Source organism: Chanos chanos, chromosome 2 (genome assembly GCF_902362185.1).
Source record: "Chanos chanos chromosome 2, fChaCha1.1, whole genome shotgun sequence".
Taxonomy (NCBI): Eukaryota; Metazoa; Chordata; class Actinopteri; order Gonorynchiformes; family Chanidae; genus Chanos; species Chanos chanos.
Window position 1 is genome coordinate 50,150,250 of NC_044496.1, and position 13,311 is coordinate 50,163,560.

General features: G+C 39.7%; 2 protein-coding genes across 3 annotated transcripts; both read left to right on the forward strand.

The window, feature by feature from the left end:
• Positions 1-1,007: 1,007 nt before the first annotated feature.
• Positions 1,008-4,421, forward strand: tmco6 (transmembrane and coiled-coil domains 6). The gene is made up of 12 exons (XM_030766608.1): positions 1,008-1,098; positions 1,194-1,306; positions 1,418-1,527; positions 1,875-2,058; positions 2,214-2,318; positions 2,457-2,548; positions 2,640-2,756; positions 2,834-2,948; positions 3,142-3,322; positions 3,504-3,598; positions 3,809-3,976; positions 4,194-4,421. Exons 1-12 carry the CDS (start codon positions 1,008-1,010, stop codon positions 4,326-4,328), a joined length of 1,506 nt encoding a protein of 501 aa, XP_030622468.1. The 3' UTR covers positions 4,329-4,421.
• Positions 4,422-6,038: 1,617 nt separating this feature from the next.
• LOC115805354 (zinc transporter ZIP8) lies at positions 6,039-11,499 on the forward strand. Of its 2 annotated transcripts, XM_030765910.1 has the most exons (9): positions 6,039-6,392; positions 6,806-6,968; positions 7,129-7,182; positions 7,781-7,950; positions 8,059-8,181; positions 8,272-8,415; positions 9,469-9,676; positions 10,094-10,278; positions 11,143-11,499. In XM_030765910.1, the coding sequence occupies exons 1-9, from the start codon at positions 6,171-6,173 to the stop codon at positions 11,290-11,292; spliced, it is 1,419 nt and encodes a 472-aa protein (XP_030621770.1). In that variant the 5' UTR covers positions 6,039-6,170; the 3' UTR covers positions 11,293-11,499. The 2 variants fall into 2 exon arrangements, with proteins under 2 accessions (XP_030621770.1, XP_030621772.1); XM_030765912.1 differs by lacking the exon at positions 7,129-7,182 and having other exon boundaries at positions 6,040-6,392.
• The last annotated feature ends 1,812 nt before the right edge of the window (positions 11,500-13,311 follow it).

Below are 13,311 nucleotides of genomic sequence, written 5' to 3' on the forward strand. Positions count from 1 at the left end.
CACAGAAAAAGAAATCTACTAAAAGCAGCCAAGTGGAAGGATGACAGTGATACAGGGCAGGCGAACTGAAATGGAAAGAAAGGAATAATGTGAGATGTACTCCACAGTGGGTGCCCCAGTACGGTTCTGAAGTTGATTCTTCCACCAGAAGAGCAGGCCATCTCCTCTGTCCTGGTCCTGGCCTGTGTGTGGAGCATTCCTAGAGAAGAACTGTTTTATTTAGTGTTGTTAATCAGTGTTTGTAAATATTTTTTATATTATTCTTAAACCTCTGAAACACTTTGTGTTTTATTTAAGAGATTTTGTTTCTGATATGGTACATCCTAAATATCCTAAGTATCTGTGGCAGTTTGTTGCCCAAAAGCACAAATCAGTGTTTTGATAATTTGTGGAGCTCAGCAATACTGGATGTTTTGAACTTTATGTAGTAGAGATGTTTTGCGTGACCTGTGAGCTTAAATACGTTCATAACATACATTTCATAGCACAAAATACTATATAAATATTATGTCATTATATATTAAGGAAGTTGTGCTTGTATGATATGAGCTGTTACTGTTCCGGTTTTTATTCTTTCATATGAAGAGATTTTGATAAATATTTTTACATACACGTGGCATTTGTTTGATTTTTTTTTTTTTTTTTTTTAATTGTATGTACTTCCCCAGTTGATCAAACGGTGGAGCTATGTAGAGACTGCAGAATCAAAACGGAAATGTACGTCGTAAAAAAAAATCAGAGAAGAAGACATGAAAGTAGTGGCGGTGTCAATAGGGGAGAATATTTATTTACTAATTAGTAGTTAATTTTATGAAATGACTGCAGTGAGGCTTTGACTGAAAGAGCGAGGTAAAAACATCATGTGAATCGAGTATAATAGCACAGACTTTTACGAGACGTGAACGTTGCTGGCCGTGTAATTTATACCTAGCTAGCAAGTTAGCGAGTAACATCACTGTATCGACTATCATGCACCAAGCAGCCTAATAAGGTAAAATAACAGAAAAATGTGGCGGTTGAAAGCAGTTGGCCACAAAGCCCGTCGTTCTGACAGCAGTTTGGAGGAGTTCAAACTGAAGAGGAGAGAACATGAAAAAGGTATCTCTCTCTCTCTGTCTCTGTGTTTCTAGTTATGAATTACTGTGGACATGCTACGTAAATAAAGACACGAGTGTTGACTGATCACTCCATAGTGCTTAGGCAGGCCCGGAGAGATAAACAGCTCGTCAGTAAAAGACTCCTACTGCATGAGGATGAGGTGGAAGGGCAGATGGACATCAGCAGCGTGCCTGTATCTCATGATCAGGTATTCATCAAAATACAAAAGCCAGAGGATTGATTCGCTGCCTTCCAAAAACACACTTTTTTTAATAACAAAAGGAACACTGTATGTGTTCGTTCTCTGTGTATTGGTCAGGTGTTGGAGATGGTACGAAAGGTCCAGTCTGGGGGTGTGGAGAAAGTGGCTCATCTGAGGGTTTTGAGGAGAGCCTTGCGTAACCCAGAAGTTCAGCTCACCTTTGTGAAGTATGGAAGTCAATCTTAAAAGGGAATCTGACTGGTGTTGAAGGCAGACTTTTCTTTACTTGCCTGAGGACGTTTTTGCTTTGCTGGCTTCATATGGATAATTCTGTGGAGATCTTTGGGAAAAAAAAAAAACTTGCAAAAAGGCATTGTTGTGAGATTTCACACTTTGACGGACATTTTTCCTGTGCATTTTCAGCTGTGGTATTGACATGTGATTCTTTGATATCTTTATTTTAATGTAGATTTACAGTTCTCAATAATGTTTCCTGTTATCTCATGCTTACTTTGTGTGTGTGTGTGTGCGCGCGCACGCGCATGTATGTATGTGTGTGTGCGTGTTGCTTTAGACTGGAGAATAGTATATATGTTCTGGTGGGCCTCCTGAGTGGTTCTGATGCCCAGTGTCGTTTAGAGGCAGCCCAGTGCTTCCATGAGCTGTCCCATTCTTCTGACGTCACAGTGGGCTCTGCCTGCCTCCCTGCCACCCCATACCTTCTCACCTATCTCTCTGGCCAGAGCGCCAAGCTTACGGTACAGATTTAAAGATTCAGCAGGCTTTTCCATACAGCTTTGTCATTCAATTCAGAATAAATTGCTTTTCTATCTATAAAATAAATTACTCTATCCATCTATCTGGCGGTCTGTCTGTCTATCTAACTGTCTGTCTTTCTTTCTTTCCCTATCAGGCGCTGTGCCTTTACACTCTAGGTAATCTGTGTGCAGAGAGCAAAGCAGTAAGAGAGAAACTGTTGGCTCAGGGTGTAGTGGCAGCACTGGCAAACTGCACTGAGGTAACCATCACAGAAATCCCATTCAGATCACCTTTATTCCCTCTGCTAATCTAGACGTGAGACCTTATAATACCACTGCATGGCCATTTGGTGTCTGATTGCATTATGTTCTGTATATTGATGGTTCTGTGTCTTTAGAATCAGAGGTCAAACCTGGCCGTGATGGAGGCAGTCGGATTCACCCTGTCCCAACTCATCCAGGCCAAAGATGCCGCTGAGAAAATCATCCCGTAGGTGGATTTTATTTGGCACGATAAATAGATTTAACTGATGCGCGTTGAAACGATGTGAAACTGAAGAGTATTATTGTCATTTCTGTAGCGTGGTCTTGGGCTCTGGTGTTATCCCTCGCCTCTTGTCAATGCTGACTCCAGATCCTCAGTTTGGTTTAGGGCCAGCCATCGAATGCGCATGGTGTCTTCATTATCTAAGCAGCAGGTGAGACGCTAAGTCATTTTCATGAGTCCAGCTGACTTTGTTAGGCACACATGCCTATTAACAGCTTCCTCTTACAGTGACGTGGACACTGGAGTGCTGGTGAACCAAGGGACTCTTTCGCACTGCAGTTCCATTTTAATAGCACTGGGTGGAACTTTAGCCAGAGGAAGCACTGAGGAAGGCATTGAGCTGGTAAATCAAGATAGAAAAACACTGCTTTCATCTGTTTACAGATTTTCTAAAGATTTCCATAAGAAAATAAAACACTGTGACAGATTAACTATAAGCTACATCAATATGTGTTATGTTTTTGTGAATTTTTAAATTTATTTATTTGTTGATTGATTCCTAAAAAAAAAAGATGTGTCTTTCTGGCTCTCTGCAGTTGCTTTGGCCATTGTTGCGTTGCCTAGGTAACCTGTTGGTGAGTTTGGAAGGCGAGAATCCTGAACTCTATGTTGAGGACAGCCGTATTCTGGCCGCCCTGTGTGTGTTCACTCAAACTTACCTGCAGCCTCACCCTGCCCTGGCCAGAGAGAGTCTGTGGGTCCTCAACAACCTCACAGGTACGACAGTGCTACAGCCAATCCCCAGCTAGCATTTGATCTACATACATACACCAAGATTAAGATTAAGATTAAAGATTAAATCATATAACTGACCTGATAATTTGCCCTGTTTGGACTCTCCAGATGACCTTTAAAGTGACTGTGTTTTTTTTTTGGGGGGGGGGGTTCATTTCATCAGCTGGTTCAAGTGTGTTCTGCTCAGCTCTGCTGTTCTGTAACCTGGTCCCGGTTCTGATCCAGCTCCTGCCCTTCTCCCAGGGAATCAACACTATGGTAATGAGGAGATCTCCTCAATGAGACAACAGTAACCAAGCCTGTTTGTGAACAGCTTCTTTTTTTCTGTTCTGCCTGTCCTGTTCAGTGAATGGCAGAGACACAGATTCATTCTTTAGTTCTGACTTGTATTGCAATTTGTGATTGATCATTGTTTCTTAATTGTAAATCAGCTTCCATAAGTAACATTCTTTCATGCTCTGTAACTAGGTCCTCAGAGTTCTTGGTAACGTTGCACATTATGGGATGGAATACTGTGTCCAGTTGACTCGAGCAGGAGTGTTAGCAGCGCTTTGTGCCACGCTCAAAATGGCTGACCCCGAGGTCGTGATACTCAGTCTGGAAGTGCTGCATATGCTGTTAGCTAGTAGCCCACAGGTAAGGAGATCACATATGTGTACATATGCAAGTGATATATGATGTAGCTAACGTAGAGGAACTGATTCAGATGAAGATTAAGATTTCTCCTTGATTAATGTTCATTTTGAATGATGGTTCTCCATTCAGAGTGTACCTTAGCCCAGGATGAAGTTTTATCTGTGACTATGAAACTAGTTTTGAGCCATTATTATCTTTTCTCCTTTGCATTGCCCAGGTGGGGGAGGAGTTTACGCGACAAAACGGTGTACCTTTGCTGGAGGCCATCCAGTACGACAGCGACGGAGAGAAACGACTCCGAGCCTCCTACATTTTAGACAATCACCTCTCTGCACACTCCTCTGCAAGTTAAAATCACCTCCCCCTCCTTCAGGAAGGATTTATTTCACCTTAAGTTCTCCCCACAAAAAAAACTTTCGCACAGGTGTCGTCTTCACAAGCATCATCGAGAAGTTATGACTTTTTTTTTTTCCTTTTTTTTGTGTGTGTGGGGGGGGGGGGTGTTCATATTTATGACGGATTTTTGCATCTGTGTATTCATAATGCATGAAGTTAATTGTTTTGTTAAGTTATAAGTTTGTTTAATGTTTGTCTTGATGTATAATGTATTTGGTGGAAAATGTTCTGCGCCTTTTTTTTCACCGGATGTAAGGCAAAGAGTAATAATGATTCGGTTTCAGGGTTCTTTAAGATGTGGTCTTTGAATAAACGTTTAAGTGACCACAGTAAAGCAATGTGGGTATGTTATATCTGAGTGTTGTGTAATGTGTTCTCAGGAGTAATGTGTTCATTAATTTTTTTATGAAATTCCTGTCTGTACTAAATTCAATTCAATTCTGTTTTATTCATTCATTTTCGGCTTAGAGCCTCGTTAATACCAAGCTTATATGCACATTAAAACAGGCTACATAAGACGTTCATTAAATATGAAGAATTATTAATATATTTGCTGAACGTGGATGACAACAGTTCAAACATTAGATAGTTTCACACATTTCTTTAAAGTTACAAAAACCGACAGTAACGACAAAAGCGTTTGAGGAAAGTGAAGAAAGCGTTTTCACACTTTCGCGCATAGAAAAGGTTTCACGTGTTTGTTGAATTTAAGAAATATTTTCAAATATGTAATCACACGATCGTTCAATGCAAAACTGGGCTGAATATAAGATGTCAAAAATTCCAGCAGTTTTAAATGCTGAAATAATAGTTACTCAGTTAAGAAATCTTGAGAGCTACGAGTATGATAAAGTGTGTCAAGCGCTGCCAGGATTTAATACACGTTACAGTTTCCCTTAACCCAGTTACCACGGGCTGTTCTTAAGAATCGTAAACGTGCGATATGATGTCAGTTTTGGTTTGTGAGATGAACATGATATGTGACATCTCTCTAAACAATGGAAAAATTACCCTTGAAAATAAGCTTTGCTGGTCATGTGTGACAGCCCATAAGGGATTGCAACGGAAATCAGTCTGAAAAATGCAGACAGCATTCAATCATCTCATTTTTTAAAGAATCATCATTTATTATTTTCATTACTTATCATCATTTACTTTTTACATTATTTTAAAAAGTCTGTGATTTCCTGGAGAAGGAGAGGTCGTGGAGATACTAAATTAAACTTTGTTCCCTAACAACTAACTGAACCACTTATAACTAACTGAATTCATGCAGGATATGAATTCAAAGGATTTACGCAGGCCTACAAAATTCCAAAGTTCGAGGCACTTTATCTCGTGAATTTTAGCCGACTTGTTTTGGGGTTTATTTCTTGTAACTGTAAAATATTATCCTTTAAATGAACTCAGGGGTTGCAGGTTTCTGATGCAGAAATTTGTTTGCCTTTTTCCTCATGTTTGAGCAAAAGCCCACAATATTTGCAGTGTATTAGCAAGACAAGATCTGTCACATTCTGACAAGAGGACGTCAAACAGATTGATGGGCAGAGAGTTCACAGCCAACTGGAGGCGCAATATACATAAAGTCTACAAAAATGAGAACACGCTGGCTCATTACCGTTATTTAGGAGATAATAAACTGCTAACGACAGTTATCATTACAGTTCAATAAAGTTGGTTCGTTGATAAAGTCCACTATTTATAATGATACTCTGACACTACCCACGAAACTTTCTCACGACCGCTCAGCAGGAGACACTCTTAGCACTTGTATTCGGCCATATAGAGAGGCATAGTCATGAATGATCGGCCAAGATCGTTAACTTTAACTGCTTTTGTTGGATTCTTGGCAGTCGTTGCTTCCGAGCTCACAGATAAATCGTCTTCTTTTCTGGAAGACATCCTATGGATTTATGGCGAAAACCGTACCCTCAGTCAGGAAGGAATTGACAATTTACTGAGGACAGTTGTTCAAGGAGAACGTTTGGATTTCCAGGGACGTGAGCTTAAGCAACAACGAGTAAGTCCCAAGTGCTATTATTTTAGAAAGCTTGAAATCGTACACCTCTTGGATTACTACTGAAGAAATTAATATGTTACATGGTTGTGTTATATTTTCACTCTATGGAGATATTAAAGTATTATGAAAAAGGGTAAGTTTTTAGGCCTACTTTACAGTTTACAAATGAAATTGCAAAGACAGACTGTACGTCGAAAGTATAGTGATTTTTTTTTTGTTCGGAACAGTAAAGAAAAATATAGTTTTATCTCATGTGCATTCTTAACACATTTAGGGATCATTAAGATAAGATATGTTCAATACAAAGACACACACATGCCTGCTTTTCAGTATTGCACAAACACAGAGTGAAGTGCAAAGCTTTGCTGCTTTAGGTAAAATATCAATGCACTCTGCCTGGCTGTGTTTGACAGTGTTTGTCAGGGCAGGAGATCCTCACTCACTACGGGCTGCAGAACTTCAGCCTCTTTGGCGAGAAACACCTGTATACCATCTGTCCTGCTTTCCTCAGCCAGGCTGTGCTGCCACACTGCTCCACTAAAGCTACAGAACTGGGCAGACCCAGTTATACCCAGGGTGAGCTCACTACGCAAGCCAGTTTTAAAACTCAACCAGTTTAAAGTGATGTACCCCTTAAGATCCTAGGACAGTGATTCTTTAATCATTAAAGTGATAAGGTTTGTCTGCTGAGAACAAGTTCTTTGTTTAGCATAGTATAACAAGTCTGTATTTACAGAAACAGTTATTGCTGCAAATACATCTATCCCAGTCGGTCCTCAAAGCTTGACAGGTAGGAGTAAAATGGACTAACAGCTCAAGTACAACCCTCACTGACAATAAATCATGCTTCCAGATGAATCAAGAGTCAGATGATGGGATGGAAATTGACGCGTTCACATGCTCAACTAAACACAGTGTTGAGTGGTTCATTGTACAACCATAAAGTGTATGTCCGCTGCATAGTTTTGATAACAATTTAGTGGTTATTAATGGCCTTTCACACCATTTTAATTGTACATATTAGACTTTACACTCTGTAACAAAACTGAACAGTAGCTGCAGGTCAGTGAGTTCTGCCGAGAGCAGTTGCTGAGAATTGACTTCCACTATCATTAAATGATTGCCATGTATTTTTCTTTTACTGCTCTTCCTCTGTATGATTTGTGTGAAATGAGTCATGGGTAACCCAACTAGTTTCTTTGATCATAGCATGCGTAGCTTTGTGCAAATTAATCATTTACACGTGCAAAACCAATCAAACAACCTTGTTTGGTACATTATAAACCAATTACGGATTACTGTGATTCCACATACACAAAAGTACAGACTACCAGCTTAAGTGAATCAGAGCTCATGCATTGCCCTCTTTTTCTCTCTCTACACTGCAGTGTGGGGATATGGCTTTTTGGCTGTTACTCTGATCAACCTCTTCGCTCTCCTTGGTCTGGCTCTTATTCCCCTTACCAGAAAGCCCTACTTCCCCAAGGTGCTTACTTACTTCATTGGCCTGGCTATTGGCACACTCTTCTCCAATGCTGTGCTACAGCTCATACCTGAGGTGAGTTGTTTAACCCATGTCCTTGCTGAAGTGTCCTTTACCATTACTTTAGGCAATCTGCATCTTATTTGTGTTTTATGACGTTGGCTTCACTCTCTGTCATTATAGGCCTTGGGATTTGACCCAAAGTCAGACAATTACATTGCAAATGCTGTTGGAATCTTCTGTGGATTCTACCTACTCTTCTTCACAGAGAAGATCCTGAAAATGGTGCTAAAGACTGAAATGGAGGTTGGATTTTATTCAGCTTGATCTGTTTATGTATCGTGCCAGTGGAAAGTTTCATATCTCCATGGTCATTCTTATCTCATGGTCTCACAGCATGGGCACAGTCACTTCAGGCCACCAGAGAGTCCTCAGTTGAACCCCCACCAGAATGGACTAGTGTGTGACAAAGACACAGTCATTGCCGTCACCAGCTTCAGCGACAATGACAGTGTGACCTCTGACCCTCCTGTACATCAGGTATGACTGTAGACTATTAATATATACCAAAGAATAGTTACTTCTGAGACCCGTTGGCGGATTAAATATGGCCGCTCTTAGCTGCTTTTCATGAGTCAGCCATCGAGTCAACCCAACTTGCTCACCAAATATAAAGAGACTTAACACAGTTGCAGTCTCTCTATGAAATTCAGAGGCCTTTGCTAAGATTGCTGAGCACATGCATGACTGAAAGATAGTTTTTTGTTCTCTGTCAGACATTTGAAGTTGGCAGTTCTTCAGAGACTTGCAACACTCACTCAGTGAGAAAAAATGAATTGCCAAGGCAGGGATCTTTAGATGGCAAACTAACCAGGACAGTATATTGACCTAGAACACTCTGAAGTTCATGACCACAGTGTGCCGCCATATACGACACTCTTATCTTTCTTGAGGGACCCCAATGTTTCCAAGAAAGACTAACTGTATATCTATACCTTAACTCTGAACTGTGTGAGATGTGGGTGCATGTACTAGTACCACAGTAGCAATTACACCACTGATATTATGTTAATGGTTAACAGAAAGTTTTAAAATGACGCAGTATCTCTTGGCCTTGGGTGAGACCAAAGGCCCTAAACAAATCAATATTTTAACATATTTGTTGAAAGTGGGGCAAAGTCACAAAGTGAAATAGTGTTTCTGTTACAATACAAAACAGATACCCATTAGCATGTGAGCTGATAGCACGTGAACTCGCAGTTCCTCTCTGCGCTGTGGAACATTTCTCCAGGCGACTGCTAATTCTGAAACTGCTTGTAGTGTTTCTGGAGTTCAGAGGGTGGACCACTGGCCAAGCGTACCGAGGCAGCTGTGTTTGTTTTAGTCTGTTTCAGCTGTGGTGAGACACTACAATGACCCCTAGCCTAAATCCAGTGCAGCATTTTCATACTTTCTTATCCAAGCCGCAAACCTATATTAAATCAATCTGTGTCAGATGGAATTGTGTAGGTAGACAGGCAACAACACATTCTTATCCTGAGCTGAGATGTGTAATTACATAGGCTATAAAAACACCCTCTGTGTCTACCCCAGGAGGTGCTGACTTCACAGGAGTCCTGTAGCTGGCTGCGGTGGAAACATCTGTCCAAAGTGAGGACTGTGGCGTGGATGATCTCTCTAAGTGATGCGCTGCACAACTTCATTGATGGCCTGGCCATCGGTGCTTCTTTCACTGTGTCTGTACTCACTGGCTTCAGCACCTCTATTGCCATAGTGTGTGAAGAATTTCCCCATGAGCTAGGTGAGGGAACACACACATACACACACAAACACACACACACAGCTAAGGGAGGAATAGAGGATACAGAGGATGATGAGAGTAAGCGAAAAACGTGACTGTTTTCCAAATCTTAAAGTGTTGCAACTCTAGGTACTTAAAAAGGGACTAGTGTATACTTTCTGCACTATTCCTTTATTCATTACTCTTGTCTATTTATCATTAATTAAACTAATGAAGAATGACAAAGATAACATTGCAACCTGTCTCTTTTAATCAAAGAATCACAGACAGACACTTATAATCACATACACTGGATTACACTACGCTGACATTACATTTTTCTCTCTTATTAATGCACGCCGTGTGGACATTACTTACTGATGTTTCGAAAGTGTACCCAAAACACCCCTCACCTATGCTCACTATCTCCTCCTGCAGGTGACTTTGTGATTCTGCTGAACTCAGGGATGAGTGTTCCTCAAGCAATTTTCTTCAATTTGCTATCAGCCATGTCTTGCTATGCAGGCCTGGTGATTGGAGTCATTGTCGGCAGCAACTTCTCTCCCAATGTGATCTTTGCCCTGGCTGGTGGCATGTTTCTCTACATTGCCTTGGCAGATATGGTGAGTAAATACTGTAAAAGAGAAAACACATTGTTCCCATATAAACTTTTACATCGCTAGAGATTATTTTTGAATTTTTTTTTTCCTTTATCGCAGTTTTAGCATAGCATGTGGGTTAAGTTTATATTAGCCTGATATGACTTATCAAACTGGTCTGCCAGGATGCAGTGAATTCTGGGAGCCATTACCCTGTTGCTCCTACAAATGTGAACGATGATTTCTGCTATTAATGGTTATTGCATTGATAAGAGTACACGTTGTGGTCACTTGCCTTTTTAATACAGTGCGTCTTAATCATCCACAGTATAAGAGTGATTACATCTTATTTCCTGTCTTTGCTAAATAATCAAATTGACATTTATTATGTTTTACACCAGAGACGAGCGGATATTGTTCTGAACTGTGACCGTATTAGCTCTTTGCTGTACCTGTTCTGAGTTCCTCGATATCAAGTATCACTACAGAAATTTGCAAACCATGCAGTTATTTATCACCTCCGTTTTCACTAATTACTTCCTTTACTTACACTAAAACTGAACACAAAAACCATAGGATGAGATAACCTTATCTTCGGTATTGCTCTGATAAGGCAAACGGGGCTAATTAGCCATTTACCAAAACCATGTGCAAATGTGCACCGGATCGGAAACCCAATGCACCGTACTTGCTGTTCATGAATTAGCACATCACATGTCACTGATGTAATCATACAGCTTCATTAAAATTGACTGTCGATTGTCACTGAGTTTCTTGTCATCCATCAAAGGCAGATCGATAATGTTAGATGTACGGTAGTGATCGGTGCTAAATTAGGGTTGAGTGTCACAGGTAGAGATGTGCTCTGTTTCTCTCACACACATACAGTTTCCAGAGATGAACAGCATCCAGAGAGGACAGGACCGCAGCACCAAGACAGAGGTCATCTTCTTCCTCATCCAGAACGCCGGACTGCTGACAGGATTCTCCATCATCCTCCTTATCACCATGTTTGCCGGAGATATCAATTTGGGATAACTGCATCTAGTCACTGGCTACTCTTTCAAACACGGAATTTTTCTGCCCGTAGCCTCCATAGCTCTTTGAACTGATTTCAGCTTTACTCTCATTTAACTTCTATGAATTATTTATTTGAATCATAAAATTTAACCAGTGCCTTTAAAACTACAATAAGAAGAATCATTCTTTTTATGCCTTTCTGATTATATATTAAAAAAGATCATGAGCATTTGAAAATAGTGTAAGATCACTGTGATTTGAATGAGTAACACCTTTGAGTTGGATTCAGGTTCTCAACAAGTTGTCTTGACACTTTTATAGTTGCCTACTCACAGATCTACAGAGCCTCTCTTTGCTTTGTGGGAAATTAGATAAAAATAATAATGGTAGTAATTTAATGACATAATGGTAGTAATTTAATGACATCAGTGTACATCAACAGAAACCCATACTTGGTGTTCTCAGTGTAGTCTGTTAATACCATATTTTACCACTACTGGGTCTGCTGAGTGACCACCAAGTCACTCCAAACAGCAAAAAGGCAATTAGCAATTAGCACAGAGTTTTAAAAAAAAATTCAAACATATATTTTTGTGTTTGTTGGAGACATACATTTGTTATACATTTGATTTATATATCTATACATTTAGTCATTTAACATCCATTAACACGCGATATTTTACACTTAAAAGCATCTGTAAAACAGTACAATCAGTGCAATATATATATATTTTTTTACAATTCAAATGAAAAACAGCTTCTTTCTTTAAAAATATACATCTATATATTCATCAGAATGTTAAACCTACATTTTTATCATTAAAAATGAAAAATAGCTTTAAACACAGACGAAACAAAGTCTGGAGGCACATTAGCTCTATAAGACCTAAGATAGCACGGTTCTCAAGATATTCACGGAACCAGCAGAACAAACAGAACATGGGGTTAACACACAACTTAACACCACAAAGGTTCAAGATGCACTTCAATGAGGCACTATGTGGAATTCAGGCATAACACCACCACAACACAGCACTTTGCCTGAGAGATTGATTGCATGGCAACAGGCACAATTTATGCAAAAGCAGTGTACCACAACATATAAGCTGGCAACACAGAAACACAGAACGCCAACCAGAAATGACAAATATTACGCGAAATTCTCTTAAATAACACCTCAAAAAGAATTTGAGCTCGCTCGCTAACAACCTCTCTAGGTTTTTGTGTCATTGCTATTGGCATAGCATTTGGAGTAGTTGTGCATTAGCAGGTAATATGTTATTTGAATGCTGGTTGGAGGAAAAGGAAGAATAAAAAAAATAGAAAAAACTTGAAAGATTGATAACCGCACAGCTGTGAAGTCAGCTGCATCTTCCCAGCGGTCACTAGCCTTGGTGAATGCTTTGGCGTTTTAAAAATAATTTAAAATGGCTAATATTTCACTTAGGATGAAAACAGGTATTTTTAAAAGATATTCATTTGGAGTGTATAGGCATGTCTTTGAGAGATGTGAGTGGAAATGGGTCAGTCGATAGCTGTTTACAGAGGTAGATGAGAAACTAGATTAGCTCTAATCAGAGAGTTAGTCTCTTTGTCTGTTAAATGCCAATTTCGCAACAGTAGATTGGTAATCACACTGCTTTTTGCAGAATTTGAATGCTTCTAAAAAAAAAAAAAAAACTGTCAGCCTCCTAGAATGTGTAAGTGTTCAACAGAGCCGACCACTCACTGTACATCAAGACATTGACGTATATATATTACTTTATATTAATACACTGTGGCTCTAAATGTGTACTGTACAGCTTTACAATGGAATACGTTTATACCTCCATAAATACAATATTACAAACGCTTGTATACTATATCATATTCAACAACACTTCACTCCCCCAGTTACAGAAGTGTGATTTTTATACTAATGCTGATGGTTAATGCCTTTAAAACAACACCAGTTCTATCTGATGTCACACAATGTGATTGGTCCACCTCTCAACACCACATGAGGTCATGTGGTCAGCAACAAAGCCTGGATCACTG

Bases quoted from the DNA above. Each gene is read 5' to 3' on its own strand.
- tmco6 (XM_030766608.1), top strand. From the start codon at position 1,008: ATGTGGCGGTTGAAAGCAGTTGGCCACAAAGCCCGTCGTTCTGACAGC. The intron at 1,307-1,417 runs GTATTCATCAAA...TGTATTGGTCAG, and splicing joins TGCCTGTATCTCATGATCAG to GTGTTGGAGATGGTACGAAA. The intron at 3,323-3,503 runs GTACGACAGTGC...TCATTTCATCAG, and splicing joins GGTCCTCAACAACCTCACAG to CTGGTTCAAGTGTGTTCTGC.
- LOC115805354 (XM_030765910.1), top strand. From the start codon at position 6,171: ATGAATGATCGGCCAAGATCGTTAACTTTAACTGCTTTTGTTGGATTC. The intron at 7,951-8,058 runs GTGAGTTGTTTA...CTGTCATTATAG, and splicing joins TGCTACAGCTCATACCTGAG to GCCTTGGGATTTGACCCAAA. The intron at 10,279-11,142 runs GTGAGTAAATAC...ACACACATACAG, and splicing joins ACATTGCCTTGGCAGATATG to TTTCCAGAGATGAACAGCAT.